Below are 21566 nucleotides of genomic sequence, written 5' to 3' on the forward strand. Positions count from 1 at the left end.
GGACTTTGCACTTTTTAGCAAAAGTATGTTGGGCTCGGTCAAATTTGATCCATGAAGAAGTATAGTCTTAAGTATTTGTTTAACAAATTCGAAATGTAGTTTTATGGACTGAATTAGAAGTTTGGAATGGGAACGAGTCTTAGAAAAGTATACTCGTGACGTGTTTGAATGTACCTCTATAAAACATAGACTTAGAACAGTGTATTTTTTTAAAGAAGTTATAAAAGGAGTATTAATATTTTAATATTTGAAGTATGTTCAATTTTTCATGCTAGATGAAGAAAAATGTCATTACATCCTATCAATTGATCCAACAAGATCTTTCCGACATCTTTTTGGTGAGTCTGCTCCTATTTAAAATTTATTAATATATAACTTGTTTGTAGATTGAATTTCAAAAAACTGAATGTATTTTGAGCAAATTTTATTAAGAGTTGAAATTTACAAATAAATTGCATGTTTTAAAAGTAAAATAAGTGAAATTTTATGAATGGTTTAAATTCACTCGATTCAGTTTAAGTGATTACAAGGAAATATATATAAAGAAAAACATAGTCCAACTAAAGATTTTGGAGAAGTAATAAAAAGATCACAAATTCCATGTGCTTATATAAGGCAAATATTTATTTCACTTGAATACTACAGTACTTTTCATACACGTAAAGACAGGAAAATAATTCATTGCATTGCACATGATGTTTCAAGTCACCACTACACTACCCAGTCCCTACAACTATACGCATCACATGTTTATAGTTTATTGGTGTGTATATAAATTTTTTTTTTTTTTTTTTACATAAAAAAGAAAGAGAGTCATAATAGAAAAAATTACCTAATTCAGTGATTGTTAAAATAATAATTAAATGGGTGTCGAATGCATCAAAATAAATCTTTACTTTTTCTTGTTCAATTAAATTGTGTAAAACAGAAAGTAATATGTAGGATTAATACCGTTTTAATTTCAAATGAGGACCAATTCTAAAGGACATGGATAATGGGGGAGGAATTTTAGTTATTTACATTAAAGAGATGAAGGAACTCTGTTAAAAAAGAATTAATATGGGGAGTTTCTAATAATGAATTTTTTTTTATGGAACTTTCTAATAATGTATTTAAAGAGAGAGGAACCAATCTTTTTTTTTTATAACAACAAATATGAAGAGTTATGGGGTGAATTAAAGAGAGATGGAAATGCTGTTTAAAAAAAACAGAGAGAGATGGAAATAAAATCTTAAGAACATCTTTTTTTTAATTGATCTATATTTAGTAGTGTGTGAAACAACTAATAAAAAAAGAAAAAACTCTAAATCTCACATAATCAAAAACCTTTTTTAAATTGTACTACTATTTAATACTTCATGCTTTAACTATTAGACATCCCAATATAGATAGATAGATGTGATTTTGGTCCGACTTTCAATGTGTAATTACAATAATAGTATTAAATGTATTAAAATGAAAAAAGAAAAAAAAAATAGGGGTCCTAATATGAAAATTAGCTACATCCAAAAAGGTATTGTTTGGATGGAAAAATGTTAAATCCTCCTTAAGAAATTAGAATATTAAGATTACAACAAAATTAACTTATTGTTGAAGAAAGTTATTTCTTGATTTAAAGAAGATGAAGCTCCGTGGAAGGAGAAGAAAGAGAGGAGACTTTTGAAGTCTCAAGGTTACGTACGTATTGAAGATAGAGTTTGATCTATCTGACTCAAATACAATGAATATAATAAATCAAAGGGTTGGTGACTCTTCACTTAACCAGGGGCAATTCGGTCATTCTGCAGGCTTGGAGGCTATTTCGGACATTTACCAACAATAGGGCATTTTAGAAGCAGCCTATTATCTTGTGATAGTCACCACCTTACCCAATTATCTCTTAAAGTGCCCTTTTCAGATTTGTTCAATGGTGATGATTCACCCACTTATCATGTCATTTTTTTGCTTAATCCCATCAATATACCTAGTGCCAATATAAATGTAATAGTTAGGGATGTTTATTTTTAATGAGAATATTTATAATTTTCACCCAGCTCATTCAAATTAATACTTATAATCAAAGGTTATTAATCTTTACTCTTATAAAAACATCCTTTTAAATATAAGTTACCATTACCCTTACTTTAATAACAATCTCAAACAAAATGTAAGAAGTAACTAATATATTTCATCCACTCACAGTGCAGTGTTAGCGTAAAAGAATGTACTAAAAGCGATCAAAACGAACTGGACCACTTCACAATCTTGTTGAAGACACGACTGGTTGGTTGATTTCCATGTCATCGTCGTCTGCAGATAAGTTTCAGCCGTATTTTATTTTCATTTCCAAATATCCCACGGCTGAAAATCCGGGCTTACGCAAGCTTGTGCTACGAATGATTTCAGTCATATGAATACTGCTGCTTTTGCTATTTTGTCCTATTTGGACATTCACAAGTTGCAATTTCTGCGTGGGTAGGCGTATGGGCCTTGACTTGTAAGCAAATTAATCTCCAAAAGTTGCTATCTTTAATCATATAGGAATTCAGCATAGCCTTCTTGTATATATACTGACTTTTTGAAGTTTCAAGGAGATTGATTCTTTTGTGGGGATAAACGTAGCCATGGCTAAGACAAGGACAAATCCAATTCTCTGTAGTATTTTTTACATTTTGTCGAGCTTTGTGTTGCCCACTCTTTCTGCTCCTCAAACTGCGCTTATTACTCAAATTCCTGGTTTCGCTGCCACTTTTCCTTCCAAACACTATTCTGGGTATGCTTTATTTTCTTCAAAGTTCATTTCTTTGGTATCTCCTGAGTTCTGGGAACTGAACTTTTGTTTGATTGTGACTCGTTGTCTAATATTGAAAACTTGATACTGATAATTTTGTGCGTTTCCTAAATTGTGGGAATTCAGGTATGTAACAATTGATGAAAGGAATGGGAAGAAATTGTTTTACTATTTTGTTGAATCTGAAGGGAATCCATCTCAGGATCCTGTTGTTCTTTGGCTCAATGGTGGACCTGGTTGCTCTAGCTTTGATGGATTTGTATATGAACATGGTATCATTCTCACTAACTTTTCTTTTTCTTGTCTTTTGACCTTGCAAAAGGTCAGCTTTCATTTTCATGAATGATTTGAGACCTAAAGACATTGTTGTGCATCAGTTTATAGCAGCTATTTTGATGGTTATATTACCAATTTTTGGATTAAATTTATGTTCTTGAATAGTGATTCTCCCTGAAATTACTTTGATTTAGTTTTAGTATTTCAAATCGAGTGGGATTTGTTTTTGCTGAGTTTATGTTAATTTAGTATCAAGCAATGCATTATGCAGGTCCTTTCAGTTTTGAAGCAGCAAATGCATCAGGATCTCTGCCCAAACTACATCTTAATCCACACAGCTGGTCCAAGGTTGACCTTGTTCTGAAAATCATGTGTATTAATTCTCTTTTCGTGCTATTAAGAGACTGCAATTCGCAATTTGGAGTGTTTTTCGAGTTTGATTTTCACTACTGGACTTTGTTTGCAGGTTTCCAACGTTTTATATTTGGATTCCCCTGCTGGTGTTGGGCTCTCTTATTCTAAGAATATAACAGATTATACAACTGGTGATGTAAAGACTGCCCTGGATTCACATGAATTTCTCCTCAAGGTACAAATTGAAATCATAAGAAAAGGATTAGCTTATTCTGCCTATAGTTGTTTAGTATTTTTTGTCTTGCATATACTCATCCATTTACTATGCTGCAACCAGTGGTTTGAGCTATATCCGGAGTTCCTTTCCAATCCCTTTTTCATTTCCGGGGAGTCATATGCTGGAGTTTATGTGCCTACTCTTGCTTATGAAGTAATGAAAGGTAATTCTCATTGTTTTTCTCTTGCATTTGTTGGGACAAATCTGTAAAGTGTTTTTGGATATTTGACAGGCATTGATGCTGGTACAAAGCCCATCATCAATTTAAAGGTTTGTATAGGTTGGAAACCCTTTTCTTTTTTTAGTTCAATTTATATGCTGCAATCCTGAATCATTTTTTATGCAGGGATATCTAGTCGGAAATGGCGTTACTGATGAGGAGTTTGACGGAAATGCTCTTGTTCCATTTGCTCATGGTATGGGCCTGATTTCAGATGACCTATATGAGGTGCGTAGAGCATTGAAATGATATACTTTCTTCTGTATTTTCGTATTTGATGTAGTTTCTATGGAGGTTGCCTCAAAGTTGTTGTAGTTTCTATGTGTTCCGGACAATGTTTTTTAAGCGCCTAAGTTGAACACTGCAGGAAGTTAATACAGCATGTCAGGGGAATTTTTATGAATCACTTAATGACATGTGTGAAAGCCAGCTTGCCAAGGTTGATAAGGTAATGGAAAGGCTATCTTTAAATTTTTGAGACCTTGATTTGAATTATCTGCATTATGTACTTTTTCATTTATTTGAGAATCTTATAAAATCCCAGGATATTGAAGGTTTAAACATATATGACATTCTAGAACCATGCTATCACGGCACGGATACAAGGGAGACTAAAGACAAGAAAATCAGATTACCTTCTAGCTTTCATCAATTAGGTGAGACAGACAGGCCTTTTCCTGTGAGAAAAAGAATGTTCGGTCGTGCCTGGCCTCTTCGAGCTCCTGTAAGAGAGGGCATTGTTCCAACTTGGCCGCAGCTACTCAATGGCGAAAGTGTTCCATGCACAGTGAGTCAAAAATATTTGATTCTACCTGATTGATTCATCCTGGACTTGAATATTTATTTGCATAAGATTGTAGATGATTGGATCTCATCAGTGATCTTTCTGCCTTGTTTTATTGTTCTCTCTTCAGGATGATGAAGTTGCTACTTCATGGCTGAACAATGCAGCAGTTAGAAAAGCTATACATGCTGATGAGGTAATAAATTTACTGGATTCCGTTTTTCATTCAGCATTTCTGCTGTAAATTAGCTTATGAATACTGGCAATCGAACAGGTAAGTGCCGCTGGTACTTGGGAATTGTGTACAGATAGAATCTTATTCAGACATGATGCTGGGAGCATGATCAAATACCACAAGAATCTCACTACGAAGGGGTATCGTGCGCTCATTTTCAGGTTCGTCTCAATACTTAATGTCCACTATTGCTTAGTAGTAGTAAATATTAGTAAGATTGAACAAAAGTAAGAAAGAAAAGAGTAAGTCCTGTGAAACTTTACTCTTTGAGGTTTGAATGAGAACTGAAAGGGGTATATAAACAAAAGATAAAAGGAGGAAAATGTTTTGATGAAATAGTCTAATGTTTAAACTGAATGCTCAAATATGAAATTGAGAGTGAAAGTAAAAGAGGCTGGAGTTTTGATAATAAATGTGATTGCTTCGGCTGGTTTAAGTTTATTTCTCTGCAGCCTATCCTGAAAGATAAGCAAATGAATTGGTAAAATCCCATCCCAACATAGCCATCTTGCTTCTAGGACAATTAATGTCATGAATTGGTGGTTCATGGCGAGTTATGAACAGTTTTTATTAAACACTGCATCTAAATTCAAGACGTGCTTTCCTAAGGTTGCATAAATTGGTACAGGGAGCATGCTTACTGTGATTAACATGGGACTTGTAGCTATAAACTAGAAAATAGGTGAAAGTTGAGCCCAAAAGCCACCTTTAGCACATCATGTTGTTGCCTGAAAAACCTTAACAGACAATGAGTTAATGTGCATGTTTAACAATGGTCATTTGGTCATGTTTTAATATATGACTTACTACTAGTTTTGTGGTTTCTTGCACTAGTCATCATATAGCTGTTTGATGTTAATTGATATCACCATTTCGACAGTGGCGATCACGACATGTGCGTTCCATACACGGGAAGTGAAGCATGGACGAAATCGATGGGATATAAAATAATAGACGAATGGAGGCCTTGGATTTCTAGAGGACAAGTTGCTGGGTATTTGCATTATGTTAATTTCTTAAGCCAAAAACTTAAAACACTTTTATATTTGTTTTTCATGGAGAATATGATCATTTTGTTGAATGCATATGCAGGTATACACAAGGGTATGACAACAACCTCACCTTCTTAACCATAAAGGTATTCAGGCATTACAACTATGTGCAGTCAAAATGCAAAGTCTGCTATTCTTTTTGTATATATACAATTCTTAACTATGTATATGATTGTTTGTTTGGGATTTGGGGGTGGTGTAGGGGGCTGGACATACGGTGCCGGAATACAAACCACAAGAGGCGTTGGACTTTTATAGTCGTTTTCTTGCTGGGAAATCAATATAAACTAATCATATACATATTGGCTTTTGATTATGATTATGATTATGATGATCTTATCAACACCAAGAAACACAGTCTTTCTCTATCTAATTCCTTGTCATTATATGGATTTCATATTATTCAAGATGGATTCAGTAAACTGGAAAGCTCGAGTTCAATTCTACTGCAACTCCTGTTCGGATATGGTTCTCTTTTTTCTTTTGGATCCAATACCATATTCAAAATAAAAACTTTCCATTCTGTCATATCTTTGATCATGTATTATTGATAGAATCAGTAAAGAAACGTCATGTTTAATGGTAGGTGTCAAATCGAAATTTCACTGGTGAATTAAAATACTCATTTTATGACTCCCGAATCAAATCAAATTGTAAGATTCAGTTCAAATAAAATAAAATATATATCAACTTTCATATTATATATATTTCTTATGTTTTCTACTCAACTTTAAAACATTATAATAACTCGCCCTAATTTTTATTCGTAAAAAAAGAAGTCATAATCCTAAAACTAGAGAGGTGAGTCATATGCACGTATGGCTGCGCATGGATCCTAAAGATACTAGATTGGATTAAATATTTAAGGAAAAAAAATTCAGAATTGTAATGAAATTTTAATTATTTTTGATCAAATTCTATTAGTTCGGTCAAAATAAGTCAATAATTTAGTCTGATTTTGGATTCTTTTTCTTCAATATTCAATCTAATATTATATCTTTTAAAATCTGCGCTCGGCCCTAGATACACGTATATATTCTATATTATACTTCCTTCGGTATCAACTAAATATCGTTTTAGGATCAATTTGTTTTTTTTACATAACACTTTATATTATCAATACATATTTGCCAATTATTTTCTTATTTAATGGTAAAACATAATCGATCCATGACTGCTAAACAAGAGGAGTCCTTTACTAAGTATAAGTAAGCTAGGCAACCATCTGTACCCCCCTCAACCGATCTTAGCTCGGACATGCCAACAGCCATTACTGACTCCTTTCCCTGGGACAGCTAATCAAAACTTAGAAGATTAGTAGATGAATTCCCTGTTTCTTTACAAAGCCCCGCATGAGCAAGCCATCACTAAGACTGCCCAAGCTACTCATGCCAAACCAGGTCCAATATCGTTCCCATCAGTGCTTCTCCTCATCGGGAATCACTAATGGTCACTTGTTCATTGATGATAAAGCTTATTTGACTACGGACCCTTACCCAATGTAAGCGTCTTCAACTTAGATTGTTCATCAGTATATAAGAAAGCCCATACTGAAGAAAAGGGCAAAGACAGAAGCTTAGGAAGCTGCTTTTCACTCTATATAGAGAACCTAAACTCAGCCCTAGTGAATCCTATATCCTATCGAGGTTTTTTCAACTAGCGGGTTGGATACGCATTCATTCCAATAGAGAGTGTTAATGCAAATAATTCTAATCAAGATATAATAATTAAGAAGAAAGATAAATTTTCACATAAAGTAGAATTTTAGGAGAGAAGTATTGATAGTAAATTAGTCATTTTAAGAGTCTAATCAATATTTTATTGATTTTGATGACCGTATCTATTTGAGAACATATGAAGTAGCAAAAAGAATTTTTTATGTTTACTCCCCCTTTAGAATCCAATAAGGTAAAGTTCACTTTCTTTTTACTTTCTTTTACCCGAAGTGTCAACTCTTAAGCCTGTTTGGTATGTAATGAGTGTTGTAATGGAATGTCATTACAATAGAGATTCATTACCATAGTTTCATTAGTCATATTGCTTTTGTCATAATGGAATCATAAATACATCACTCAATTTTTCTTTGCTTTACAAATTTATGTAATGGATATTACATAAAAAAAAAAAAGCATGTAACCTCTCATTCTGACTAGCCTTAATATTTTTATTAGATCAATACAACATTTGCTTCCTGAACTTGTCCAAAAAGCTTGATTGGCTCCCTGAACTTACATGGTATCTCATTAGCCTTCTAAATTTGCTTAAATTGTCATGATTAAATCCTTAAATCTGTAAAAACGCTATAAAAATTTACAAAACAGAAAGTTAATTTGTTTTAAAGACTCAGAATCACAAATTAGACATTTATTTTTTAAATTTTTTTTTTTTACAGATTTAGACAAATTGAAATATATATCACTTTAAACAATTTCAAGGGGCAAATGGATCACTGTAAGAAAGTATAGGGAGCTAATAGGTCATTTAAACAAATTTAAGTGGCTAAAGCAAGTTTAAGGGGCTAATGAGACACCATGTAAGTTCATGAGGTCAATCAAGCTTTTTGGACAAGTTCAGAGGCTCTTGGTGTATTAAGCCTTTTTTATTATTTATATTATCATTATCCATAATTCTTATTAAACGGTAGAATATAAAATGATAAAAACATGAAAAATGTGAAGAATGATAAAAAATGTGAAAATGGAAAACACGAAAAAACGAAAAACGTGAAAAACACGAAAACGAAAAAAACAGACAAAAAAAATCGAAAGATGGAGAAAACGTGAAATTGCAAAAACGGTAAAAATGCAAAAAAAATGGATTTTTTTATTAACAAGTTCATAACCATGATACATGGATAATGTGCCAATGTATATGAAAATTTGAGAATAATTGAAGTTTCTAACTACATTTGACGACAAACATAAGTATCTGTTGGTGTGCCCTAGTTCATAGACATTGGTTGTTATAAAATATATCCATGTCACATTAATAAATGCATTAATCTAGTTCATTTATATCTTGTGCTATAATATGATTAGAGAATCCATTGATTGACAATCGTAAAATTATATCACAAGTTTATTCTATTATGAGAATGATTAGGACCACAGACTTATATATTCGATGACTGTATGGTAGTAACTAATACTAGTCATAACACTTGTTAAGTCGGTTGTGAATATAGGTACATGTTACGTACATGTGACTGGATCGATCGGCCTGAGAAAACTACATGGTGGTTGTGTCATAAATTTTATTAAGTAGGTTTCTAATTGTCTCTAGACTAGATTTCATTATAATATTAATGTGGAATCCAGTTCAATTTGACATACATCTAATAGGTCTGTAACAGAATACCAAATACGGGTGCGATTGGGTGAACATGTGAACACATTGGTATTGATAGTGAAGTGATGGAATTACCAGTCATGTAACAATGAGATGATATCACATGCCACTTGATAAGTGAGATTGACAAGTGTATGGAATATCCTGACAAGTAGTTTACTTGTTTGATTCATCAATCTACTTAAGATCAAGAAATATAATAAACTACAGAGAGGATGACAGCCGCCATGCTCTAGTTTATAATATCGATTCAAACTGTAAAAGAAATTGAGAGATAACTACAGGGTCTCTGCATCTTTAGACTGTTGAAACTCTGTCTTAGTTAGGGGCGGTAATGGTTTGCTAGAACCCACTTACTGTATGTGGGTTGTGAGCCTACTGCTAACTGGGTATGTTTGGTAAGACGTAAAGGACTTCATAATGGAATGCCCATTACATCAAAAGCCCATTACTATGTTTGGATGCAATTTTTAATTTTATTGGAATGTAATGAGAAAACCATAGGTTACATTTTGTTCAATAAATCTTGTAATCCCCATTACATAGAAAAATGAGTTGATTTCTCATGACATCCAAAACATGTAATCCTAACTGTTACTCTCAAAGCTTCTCTAACCTCTCATTTATCAAATCTCACACCTCAATCTAACCTCTTATTATTCTCAAAAACGCAAAAAGTAGAAAAACATGAAAATTTAAAAACGAGAAAAAAGTAATGGAATCACCATTCCATTCCATTACCTTTCTTAATTTTCTTAATTTAACAATCAAACGTGGTAATGGAATCACCATTACATTTCTTAATTTTTTTTTATTTAACAATCAAACGTGGTAATGGAATCACCATTCCATTCCATTTCATTACAAGTTTGATTACATTACATTGCATTATGGCATACCAAACGGACCCTAAGGACAATCACACAAGGATCGTGCACATTGAACATCTGAGTTAAAACTTATATAATGGTACATTAATGAGAATATATTAATTAATTGATTAATTGATACTTTGTACCAAGATAATTGATTAATGGTTTTAGGTGTTGAGTATTTAATTGATTAATTAGTTTACGGAATGTGATTAATTAATTTGTAAATTAATGAAATTGCATTCCCTGAATAATTAATTAAACTAATGCGTTAATTTATTAATTAGTGTTTATTTATTTAATTGGAACAATTAAATTTAATCTAATCATAATTAATTGTATAAAATAAATACTATTGGTATTTATTTATGTAATTAGATTAGGATTGAATTAATTTTGTAATTAATCGATTAATTCTAAACCAATTAGGTTTAGGAATACACTCTCTATGTATAAATTGAAATACAAAAACTTAGACCCTACACTTAAGAATTTGGCTAGCCCCCTATTAGACTAATCGAATTTCGGCTAACCCATTTTCATCTCCACCGTTTCAATTCGTTTTTGTTCAGTTTTTCGGCTAGCACCGGTTCTAGCTCTATAGATATTCGTGCACTTGACTTTAGAGATCGACTACTTTGTAGATTCTTTGGATGTCTTTAGAAGAGACATGACAGATAAGCTTTTATCTCTTGGTTGACCAAAATGGTTTTATTCAATAAATGGTTAACAAACAAAGATCAAACAATAAGAAATTAGAAATAAAATTTTAAACCGCAATTCCACTGCGCTAACTGACTATAATCCATAACAATATTATAATAATAATTATATTTCATTAATTTTTTAAAAATTTACTAACCAAATATGGTAATAGAATCACTATTAGGTTCCATTATATTACAACATTTCTGGGCTCGGCCCTCCTTTGTTACCAAAAAAAATTATATTACAACATTAATTATATTACATTGCACTACATCGTACTAAACGGGGTCATAGATTTTAGCTTTTTAAACATAAGGGCATGCATCTTCTTATAAATTACATCCATGACCACTCACTTTGAGTTTATGATTTCAAAATCTTATATAAAACTCAATCAACTTTGTTATTTACTAATATTATGGCCCCTTATTAAATTAAATTAGACTATTTCAAAATCGAAAATATAATTAAAATTATTTAGAACCATATTTTTTATATTTTAAATAATCATTTTCTGAAATTTTTCTTTCTAGACATTTAATTATCTCTTTCTTAACCAAACACCTAGATGTAACAAAAAAGTTCAAAAATTTAAAATTGTTTAAAATATATTTCCACCAATTTTATAATGGAAGGATTAGTTACTTTTTCATTAGAGTGGTCAAACGTCATGACCACTAAATTTTAAGAGCATCTCCAACAACCTCTTAAATTGGCTCTTAAGTTAAAATTTGAGGAGGAAGAATGAAAATTCATCTCCAACAGTCTCTTAGTGGCTCATCAAATCACTAAGAGCTTCTCCATCTTCTCTATTACTAGAGAGTCTCTCTCCACCCCTTAGTGCCTCCTAACTTTATTTTTTATTAATAATTTATTATTGATGTGTCTCTCTCCTCACACTATTGGTAATGTAACAATAAAGAATAATTTTAATAATAAAATAATAAATAAGGAGTGAATATAAGGAGTATTGTTGGATATGATATATCTTAACTACTCTTACATCACTAAGAGTTAATTATTTATATTATTTATAGAGAGTTCACTAAGAGTCTCTTGGAGATGCTCTAAAGGGTATTATAAAATTCATCCAACCTTACCTACGTTAATATTATGTCATTTTATAAAAATAATCAACATGAGAATGATTATTTTAAAACGTAATATAAAAACCATCCGATTTTAAAATGTAATTTTTTTTGGTTACAATAGAGAGGCAAACCCCAAGAAAACACTAAAAACAGACCGGCCATTAAAGATGAGTCATTCTGGAAAGCTCAGACCTACAAAAAAAAAAAAAAAATCAGAAAAAAAGAATGTCCTACATGAGACGCATCACACTAGTGAATATTGTCATCCTCAAACCGAAAAATTCCTAAGAAAGTTAAGTGGTAATGAAAGTAATTTATCCCCTACATCTTCTAGATATGGTGCCTAACCTACCAAACAATTGAGCTTTCACTCTTTACTTGAACTTGAAAGGGACGTCCTACTTAACCTCATCAATTAATTTCTTGCCCTTCAATTGAATCAAACAACCTGTTAAGCTCAAGTTTTTTTCCTGTTTTCCTTTCTGAATATATTCACACCGATGAAGAAGCACAGGAAACTTTTCCCATTCCCAGCTCTGGCCGCAACTAACCAATCTGTAGATTGCTCATATTTCTGCGATCCAACTTGCCCTTACAACTGCTACCCTCCTGAGACAGATTACTATAATTTTCTCCCTCCGCCGCAGCCTCCTCCAGAACATGGAATATCGCCTTTTCTGATCATTACAGTTTTTGTCCTGGCCAGTTTATTCCTTGTTGTCTGCTATTACATTATCACAGCTAAGTCCTGTCCTAACTGGTTAATCAGTTCAAGGCAGGAGGAAGAAGGCGAAGCTGATGATACAGAAGAAGACGACGAGAATAATCAGATTGATCATCCGATTTGGTTCATCACAACTGCTGGTTTGCAACAGTCGATTATCAATTCGATCACGGTATGCAAGTACAAGAAAGGTGAAGGTTTGATTGAAGGTACAGAATGTTCAGTTTGTTTGAGTGAATTTCAACAAGATGAGGCTCTTCGGCTGTTGCCTAAATGCAACCATGCCTTTCATATTCCTTGTATTGATACTTGGTTAAGGTCTCATACCAATTGCCCTCTTTGTCGCGCGCATATACTCAATGATCCTTTGACAACTCCTTTGCCTTCTCTGAATCAAAATTCTCAGAATTTGACTACACAGCTGGAAAATCCTGAGATTGATTATTGTGAATTGGGTAATTTTCAGTACACAAATGAACCTTCTCAAAATAGGGCTGGAGCAGCGGAGGAGGAAGGTGAAACAACTCCAAAGGAGGATGTTACTTTGGAGATAATTTGTGATATACGGCCAACCAGAAGATCTTTGTCAATGGATTCTTTGAACAACATAATCAATCCAGTTCAAGTGGAAAACGAGAGTTCAGGGCCAATTGTTTTGAAGAAAGAAGCTGGGAAAATCACACGACATCTGCATAAATGTCCAGTTGCTATGAAAAGATCATTTTCCTGTGGAGGGAGGTTTTTCTCTTCAAGGCAAAATCGAAACCTGAATGCCATTCTACCCTTGTAAAAACACTTGTTCATCTTTTTCGGTGTATAGACTAAAAGATGGAGTATCAGCTAGCAAAAACTGGAGATTTCTATTCCTGTGGTATAAGTTAAAACACAGCTCTGGGATGTTGTAGAGGCATTAACCAAGAGCTTGCGTGTAAATTTGAGAAATTGTACTTGAGAATGACTAATAACTAATGATATTATTTTTATACCATACAAGTCTGATTTAATTGATGCCAAAATGATAAAGTTATCTTAGCCATTGTTTGGGAGGAGGTTAACGAGAGTAAATGAGTGTAATGGAAGGTTAAGTATTAAGTTAATACTCAAACAAGGTTAAACATTTAATCTCATTTACATCCTATAAACTCCTAAACAAGGTTAATTTTTAACTTTCCTTTCCATCACTTCCCTTCCCTTTCTATTACCTCCTTTAACTCTCACCTCCATTAACCTCCAAACTCTCAAACAAAGGCTTAATCGATGAAAATTGCTTTTATTTTTCCGCCAGTTTGGTAATAATTATTGAGATCCCAAAATCACATCATATGATAGTTAATCTCAACTGAACATGAACACGAGAAGTTTGTTGAATGTTTGAGATATGAAAGAAAAATAGTTCAAGGCGAGAATCTATGACTCCACTCTCGAGTTGTATAAAAGATTAGGTGAGTAATAGAGATGAATAGAATACATTTTTTTGGTACCGTGTATCTTGTATTTATAAAGAAATCAGGTTGTGTACCATAAATGTGAGCAGGGACCTATATGACAGTCGACTGACAGTGAAAGCCTACTATGAACTAGAAACAGTTGTAATGGTAGCACATATGATTCCGCAAATCATGACGCGAGATGCGAGTAAAAACATGCGTGACCTTGAGGCACCATTTGACTACTCCACATGGCTTTGAAGATTACTCTTGAGGAGGGAGCGTTTAATTGGTCCACATGCACTTATGATAACTTGTGTGATATGAGATGTAATCCAATCTGAAGTCTCTAGACAGAAGTGTTTTAGAGCTTCGTTGTATTGAACGATCGAATGTCGAATCTTTTAGGTGTTGGCTTATGTGAGGGCTGAAGGAAGCATTCAGTTAGCAACAAACTTTATTTTCTGATTGGAAAAACTTACCATTCGGTTGGGTTGATAAAAAAAATCTCTCTTTGTTTAAAGGAATTTTGTAATGGCGTGGTCAATATTGTACATATGAAAGGGAGGTGGAAACGTGTTGTAGTGACATTAAATAATGACAAATCATGCAAAATTGACATTAAATACTTGTGTTATTGTACCATTTTATCTCACTTCTAGGAATCAAGAATTGTTCTGGATCATCTTAGGAGTAGGCTAACATAGAAAAAAAAACTCAAATCAATTTATCATTGCCTAGATAACGATCTGAAACCAAGTATTCCGGTAGTTGCGGTATAAATCTCATCTCCCTCACTCCTGGATTTTCAAACTCGTTTGTCATCTAATTTTGGGAGCAGAGAGTGACGAGGATGGGTGGTTTTGGACCGGTGTTACGTCATGTAAGTTCATTGTCAAGTCGCCATACATGTTAATTGTTAATAAGAGGCTTGATTTCGAATAATGGTGTGGAGTTCGATTGGGATTGGGTGTGAAAGTTTGGAGTATCGAAACATATTTGTTACTTTTTGTGGCTCGTAGACCATGATAAGATATTGTCGAATGATAACTGTCTTAAGAGACATATGTATGCCCGATCTTTGTCCTTTCTGTGCTTTATCGAAAATTAATATGCACCTTTTACGTGATTGCTACCTAGTCTGAGACACTTGTAATCTTTGTGTTCCTGATTAGTGGTAGGCTCGCTTCTACAAGTGAGATCTTCATGACTGGCTGTAGGTGAATATCACAATACATTTCAATTGGGGCAACATTAGTTGACTGGTGTTTTTTGCCACAACATATTGATGGATTTGGAGATAGCGTGGTGCCAAAGTTTTTAAAGGAGAGGTGATTAGTTGCTCTTAGAAGTTGGGCTTTCTTGTGGATCAAGCTAATGATTTCATTAAGGCTTTTGACATCCAAGGTTTGGGGCTTTGTAAAGTTGATATTGAGGCTTTAGTTAGTTAGAAGCCGCTGGAAGAGGGTTGGGTGAAGGTCAACTACGATGGAACTAGCAAGGGCAATCCCAGTTATGCTGCTATAGGGGGCCTTGTTCATGATAATGAGGGTTGGTGGCTAGGTGCGTCTGCTTATAATCTCGGGATCTGTATGACTATATTTGGTGAGTGGTGGGGGCTCTATCATGGTATGAGTTTATCTTGGAAGCTCGGACACCATAAGGTTATTGTTGAGTTTGATTCTCTAGCAGTGGTCTGTATTGTTTAGGATCTTAATTGTTCGATGCACTAGTATTATTGGATTTTTATGGATTTTTAGAATCTCCTTCAACAAAATTGGGATGTTAGAGTGCTTCATTTTTTCTGTGAGGGTAACACGACATCTAATTTGATGACGAATTTTCTAGAAACCCTTTACTTACAACATCACGAGTGTGGTGTGATACCAGCACACTTTCAAGATTTTATTTTTGTTGATGTGAATGGAGCGAGTCTTTCAAGGTTTCTAGTTCTTTTTCTTTATTGTTTGGTTGGTTTTGGGTTTAGCCCGACCCTCGTAAAAAGAGAGAGAAAAGAAAAAGCTTCAGTTATATTGTTATTGTTATTTATTTTTATTAAAAAAAAGGAAACAAGAGAGTTAAAGGCTTAAGGCCCAAAAGTAAGGGCTTTAGCTGCCCCGAAGCAGGCATTTACACCCTCTGCAGCAGCAACTCCGGTGATGCGCTGAAAATGGCTTCTCTTTCTCCATGGCTTCAAAGACGCTTCTTTTGCACCAAAAGCCATCAATGGAGCTTAAAGCAAGTTACTAAGTCGAATTTTGCGGCTTCTATGGAGGGAATCAAATCTCACATCTTTGCTTCTGATTTTATAGCCGTGTCCTTGCAAAAAACCGGCTCCTTCTCCGCTCCATGGCACCGCATCTCCCCTTTCGACACCCCCGATACCGCTTACTTGAAAGCTAAACACGCCGCTGAAAGCTTCCAGGTTCTTCAGTTCGCCATTTGCCCCTTTAGTATCACTGCATCTAAAGTCACTGCCCATCCGTTAGTACCTCTTTCTGTTTCCCATTTTTTTTATAATTTGCTGGTTTCTGAGAGAAAATGAAAGAGATTTCTAGTTATTTTGTTCTATATAACACCAATTGAATATATCTTACAAGTTTAGGTATAGCTAATTGCACTATGATTCTGTTAAGTGTTGCTATCATGACATGGGACTTCAGTGTCTGCTTGTTCCTTTATCTAATTCGTCAGTTAAATTCGCTTGTTTTGGTGCAGATACAATTTTCATTTGTTCCCAAGGGATGAACTAAAGATAGGGATGCCATCTTACAGTTTTTCCTGTCAAACTTCGAATCTGTATTCTATGGCTCAAGAAGGCTTTGATTTTAATACTTGTATATATGATGGTAAGTCCTTGTACCAATTAACTGCTCCTAGCTTCCTAAGTTGCTATGTTATCAAGGGATAAATTATATTAAAGATCTCGGTAATGCGGCTTCTCATTGTATAAGATAAGAACAATTACAAAAGATTACTGCTATTGTTTTTGACAGAGATTAAATCATTATATACCAGGACGATGTTGGAGATATACTATAGTGTCTGTGTTACTCTTGACTTGTCCAAATACCTGTGGAATTATTTCTCTTGCATTTTGAGTAGAAAATTTTGAACTCAGATGAATACGAACGTTTCCATGACACATTATCTGAGTTCTAAGTTCTCAAAAGTGGGAATTTGTGCACTAAATATTATGCACCTCATATCTGAAAATTGTCTACTCAAAAGGATTCTTGTTTCTTTGCAGGCATATCATATTTGTCCAGAGCACAAGAATCTGCAGCAAAAGTTCGAATGGGGAATCCACGAATTGCAAATGCTGTTGTTGAATCTACTTCTGCCCCTTCTGTTGCTGATACAGTTTTCATTAATAGGGTCAAATCACGTGTTAAGCATTGGAAAGATGCCTGTACAGATACGAGTAAAAGGACTGACGGTAAGAAAATTCAGGTTTCAACCCATGTTTTCCCTTAGTATCCACTTCTTCACATGTTTGCTGGTTTTTCTTTTTTCTCAGAGGCCTTGATTAAATCACTCAGAAAACTGGTATTAGGAGGTGAATTTTATAATTCACGACCATCAATGGACATAGACGTCTGCAGTGAACGTCAAGTGCAACTTGTAATTGAGGTAGATTGATCATGAGTTTATTTTATTTTATTTTTATAGAAGATCATCATGAGGTTTGGATCTTTAGTTATTTGTATGACGCCATGTCTAAGTATTGCCTCTGTTATTGCTGTTATAACATTGAATTTCAAATTTACTGCGATGAATCATTAGTTGGGTATTTTGGTTGTAGATGTTGCAGGCTTTTGCTGATAGACTTGTGCCCCTCGTGATCCCTGCTAAAGCTGGAGGAACACCCGCAATTCGTGTCATCTTAACTAGTTCAAAAGACGATAAGGATCTTTTAATGGTAGGAAGTGAATCTCAATCCACAGTTGTAGAACATGGTTGGTTAGTGTTGTAAATGATTTACTGGTTATTCAATTGACAGATGGAGCTCCAAAGCGTTGAAGAGGGAAGGAACAAGAAAATTCGTGGCTTTCGAGAGGTGATCGATCTGATTTCTGCTTCACAGAAGCCTGTTGTCACCCACAATTCTCTTAATGGTGTATCTCTCTATGGGGTTCTGGAATGGATCATCTATTACTAACTGCTTTTATCTTTCCTTTTCATTTAGTGATCAAACTTAAACTATGTTTTGCATGCAGATTTGACATTCATTCACTCAAAATTTCTAGATCCCCTGCCTCCTAGCATGGAGGAGTTCATGTGTTCCTTGCAGTCAGCGTTTCCTCATGTGATTGATGTCAATAATCTGATGAAGGAAATCACCCCTCTGAGAAAAATGACAAATATACCTCTGGCTATGTCTTATTTAAAGAATCGGTTCTTTGCACCAGTTGATGTGGAGATTCCATTCCAAGGTCAGTTGCTCTAATCGTTTTTAAGTGCTCAAGGATTTGCATGTGTTGTACTTTCATGAAATCCATGACACCAAATTAATTGAAGAATAGCTTTCTTAATTGAAGAATAGATGATCACCCTGGCACATTGTGCTCTAAACCTAATAAGAATGGACCTCATTATTTTACATCTTATTTGGACATTTTCAGATATGAATGATGGGAAGATTCATGGGCATAATGTTGTGAGGATTTGTCAATTGTTTGCCAAGCTGTGCTATATTCTAAAACTCACTCCCAATTCCGCCCAGTCCAATGACAAACTTCTGGTTTCAGCTGTTGAAGCGTATGCGAATACTTTGAATCCATTCGTCCCTCCACAAGAACCGTCTGCTGGGGACACCAGTATTTGGAGTAACAACACAAAAAAAGTTAGCTGTGAGGATTTAGTTTTCCTGTGGGGTTTTAGGGATAGGATATCAGCTGGGGTGTTGAAGAGGTTGCTTCAAGAATCTCATATGGTTTTCTCGCAGGAATTTGATGTTAGATTTGTCGAAAAAAGTTGTGCAGTTGTGGTCTTCTGTCAACCTGGTTTGTGTAAAACATTTCTAGACATCCTGAATAATGGTTCAGAGCTTGATGGACCTTTAAGGGAGATGGTCTCTGAAGGTGTGAAGGGTGCCAATTTTGAGGCCTACAAGAGAGCTTGCAGATTGGGTCTATGGGATGCAAATTTAGCAGATTCCTTGGATAAAGCCTTGACAGATCCCGACTGCTCTTTGGAAGTTGATTCTGAAACAAAACCATCAGACACTTACTGGTGCAATGAATGGGTGATTAACTTGTCTGAGCTGTGATGTTTTGCATACTAATTCTTGAACAATGAAACTTTGTCACTTCTGACATAAGTTGCAAGAAGTATAATTGTGCTTAGAAATTGAATTAGCAGTCGGGTTCCGACAGTTTGGGACTTAAGCTTCGGGAACTCCAAGGATCAGCGTGGAAACTTTTTGATAGAGTTGTTATGAAAGCTGCCTTGCTTAGGAATAGCATTTTTCCCAATGGGATTTTTGCATTTTTGTTCCAGGTCCGTATTCGTATTTAAGGGTTTCATGAATTAGATGATATTTCATTTAGCTGAAGAAGAATTGTTGTTTTTCATTTACAGCAAATATTTATCTCTTCAGTGCCACTTTTCTAGCTAAGATGCTGCTCATTTCTAATTTATTACCTATTTTTGTGAAATATAATCTGATCTTTTACCAAGGTTTTAAGTAAAAGTGGAATTATTTGTACCTTTCAGAATTTGGTAATGCTTTAAAAAAAATTGCATATAATTTGGGTGCTATAATAACAACCCTAATTGTTAGGGGTCAGAGTTTTCATGCAGAGCATCTCTCGTGTGGCACCTTGGCATTCCGACACTGCTGAGGTTCAGCCTTTTTCACTTACGATGTTCACTGTTTTTCTCCTATGGGCTCATCAGAGGAATGGGAATAACTCCCAAATCAGTATAGCGTCTAGGTGCATGTCCTAAGGTGGCATCTAAATAGCATGTACTGTTAATTATAGCCGTTCCGCATCTCACATTCAAGCATTGTATTTGTTGAATTAAATTGAAATTGAATATTTATAAACTGAAGTCTAATAATTATATTTAGGACAATTCAACTAGTATAATTACTCAAACACAAGAAAAAAAAAGAAATGAAACAAAAACAAGTTGTTGATTGGATGAACAACCTAGTAACAAATGATATAAATTCTTGAAAAAAAAAACATAATTAAAATATGTTCTAACATATCAAAAAGACAAGAAAAAATAAGCATGCATCAATAAGAATCATTTAAGCAGAGCCTAAAGCAGCAAAACCACCTCCTTTCATCATCTGCTTAAACTCTCTGTAATTCACCATTCCATCTCCATCCACATCTACTTTCTTTATCATCCTTTTGCAATCCTCTACTGTTCTTCCTTGTTTCAGCCCCAACGATGCTAACACCGATCTCAACTCGTCCACCGTTATAAATCCATCTCCATTCTGATCAAACACATTGAATGCTTCTCTCATATCTTCCTCTTCGTCTCTTTCATCCATTATCGTCTGATATAATCCCCCGAATTCGTCAATATCCACGAATCCATCTCCGTTTGCATCTATCTTTTCAATCATCTGAGCCAAATCTTTATCCGGGATGAAAATACCTAAGTTTTGGAGGGACTCGCCGAGTTCTTTTCTTGTGATCTTTCCATCTCCGTTTTTGTCGAACATTTGGAAAACCCGCCGCAGCTCAGCCGGATCCATAGACATGTTTACGATGATAAAGAAAAACAAGACAAAATTGTTAAGTTGTTGTTCCAATAAAACAAGTGAAGGTAGATTGAAATAGCCGATTAAAGCAATGCTACGAGATAAGGAAATTATAATTCCTTACACAAAATTATTGATTTATTTGATGTACATATATATAAATTAGCCTAAAAATTGTTCTTGAACAGGTAAAACCACTAATCTAGGAACCGAACATAAACATAGTAAATGATTTTTATTAAAATAGTAAAAGAAGATAATTAGAATGTTGAGCTAAAAAAAAGAGAAAAAAGAAATTGTGGGTTTGGTGGGTATAGTTTGTTGGTAGTTATAGAAGAGGGGCTAGGAAGATTTGAAGAGTTTAACGTTAATTTCAAAGGCAGTAAATTAATCAAATATTCTTTTTTTGAAACCTATATTATATAATAGAATATGCTATGCTAATTAAAGGGTCGTCACATCGAAAAGATCTATATATATATATATATATTAAAGACAAACATATTGCTTTAATTAATTATAACAAAAGTTTGATATTCTTTTAGTTTATAAAATTTAAATTGCATTATTTACTTAAAGTGAGCGATGAGTTACTATCTACATGATCCTGCACAGGGCCGGCTCCAGGGGGAGTTCCCCCAGACCGACGCCTAGGGCCTCACCTTTGGTGAGGGCCTCAAATTTTTTTTTATATAAAAAAA

At 34.2% G+C, this 21566-nt stretch overlaps 4 protein-coding genes across 6 annotated transcripts; 3 read left to right on the top strand and 1 right to left on the bottom strand.

Moving 5' to 3' along the window:
• The first annotated feature begins 2318 nt into the window (after positions 1-2318).
• Positions 2319-6496, top strand: LOC136230595 (serine carboxypeptidase-like 20). Of its 2 annotated transcripts, XM_066019719.1 has the most exons (15): positions 2320-2476; positions 2571-2752; positions 2897-3042; positions 3318-3394; positions 3513-3635; positions 3738-3840; positions 3910-3947; positions 4024-4125; positions 4265-4345; positions 4442-4684; positions 4812-4877; positions 4956-5077; positions 5797-5910; positions 6009-6054; positions 6171-6496. In XM_066019719.1, the coding sequence occupies exons 2-15, from the start codon at positions 2604-2606 to the stop codon at positions 6252-6254; spliced, it is 1494 nt and encodes a 497-aa protein (XP_065875791.1). In that variant the 5' UTR covers positions 2320-2476; positions 2571-2603; the 3' UTR covers positions 6255-6496. The 2 variants fall into 2 exon arrangements, with proteins under 2 accessions (XP_065875790.1, XP_065875791.1); XM_066019718.1 differs by having other exon boundaries at positions 2319-2752.
• A 5922-nt stretch (positions 6497-12418) lies between these two features.
• LOC136230055 (RING-H2 finger protein ATL54-like) lies at positions 12419-13729 on the top strand. Its single transcript, XM_066018991.1, has one exon. The coding sequence runs from the start codon at positions 12488-12490 to the stop codon at positions 13499-13501; it is 1014 nt and encodes a 337-aa protein (XP_065875063.1). The 5' UTR covers positions 12419-12487; the 3' UTR covers positions 13502-13729.
• A 2489-nt stretch (positions 13730-16218) lies between these two features.
• On the top strand, positions 16219-19819 carry LOC136230843 (poly(A)-specific ribonuclease PARN-like). Of its 2 annotated transcripts, none has more exons than XM_066020031.1 (8): positions 16219-16622; positions 16857-16987; positions 17389-17577; positions 17659-17771; positions 17944-18060; positions 18142-18256; positions 18359-18574; positions 18764-19819. In XM_066020031.1, the coding sequence occupies exons 1-8, from the start codon at positions 16309-16311 to the stop codon at positions 19408-19410; spliced, it is 1842 nt and encodes a 613-aa protein (XP_065876103.1). In that variant the 5' UTR covers positions 16219-16308; the 3' UTR covers positions 19411-19819. The 2 variants fall into 2 exon arrangements, with proteins under 2 accessions (XP_065876103.1, XP_065876104.1); XM_066020032.1 differs by having other exon boundaries at positions 16426-16563.
• Positions 19820-20400: 581 nt separating this feature from the next.
• Positions 20401-20969, bottom strand: LOC136231144 (calmodulin-like protein 3). The gene has a single exon (XM_066020426.1). The coding sequence runs from the start codon at positions 20863-20865 to the stop codon at positions 20401-20403; it is 465 nt and encodes a 154-aa protein (XP_065876498.1). The 5' UTR covers positions 20866-20969.
• Between the last annotated feature and the right edge of the window lie 597 nt (positions 20970-21566).

The sequence above is a fragment of the Euphorbia lathyris genome, chromosome 5 (genome assembly GCF_963576675.1).
Source record: "Euphorbia lathyris chromosome 5, ddEupLath1.1, whole genome shotgun sequence".
Lineage (NCBI taxonomy): Eukaryota > Viridiplantae > Streptophyta > Magnoliopsida > Malpighiales > Euphorbiaceae > Euphorbia > Euphorbia lathyris.

Bases quoted from the DNA above. Each gene is read 5' to 3' on its own strand.
- LOC136230595 (XM_066019718.1), top strand. From the start codon at position 2,604: ATGGCTAAGACAAGGACAAATCCAATTCTCTGTAGTATTTTTTACATT. The intron at 3,948-4,023 runs GTTTGTATAGGT...TTTTTTATGCAG, and splicing joins AGCCCATCATCAATTTAAAG to GGATATCTAGTCGGAAATGG. The intron at 4,126-4,264 runs GTGCGTAGAGCA...TGAACACTGCAG, and splicing joins TTTCAGATGACCTATATGAG to GAAGTTAATACAGCATGTCA.
- LOC136230055 (XM_066018991.1), top strand. From the start codon at position 12,488: ATGAAGAAGCACAGGAAACTTTTCCCATTCCCAGCTCTGGCCGCAACT.
- LOC136230843 (XM_066020031.1), top strand. From the start codon at position 16,309: ATGGCTTCTCTTTCTCCATGGCTTCAAAGACGCTTCTTTTGCACCAAA. The intron at 16,623-16,856 runs GTTAGTACCTCT...GTTTTGGTGCAG, and splicing joins TCTAAAGTCACTGCCCATCC to ATACAATTTTCATTTGTTCC. The intron at 17,578-17,658 runs GTAAGAAAATTC...CTTTTTTCTCAG, and splicing joins TACGAGTAAAAGGACTGACG to AGGCCTTGATTAAATCACTC.
- LOC136231144 (XM_066020426.1), bottom strand. From the start codon at position 20,865: ATGTCTATGGATCCGGCTGAGCTGCGGCGGGTTTTCCAAATGTTCGAC.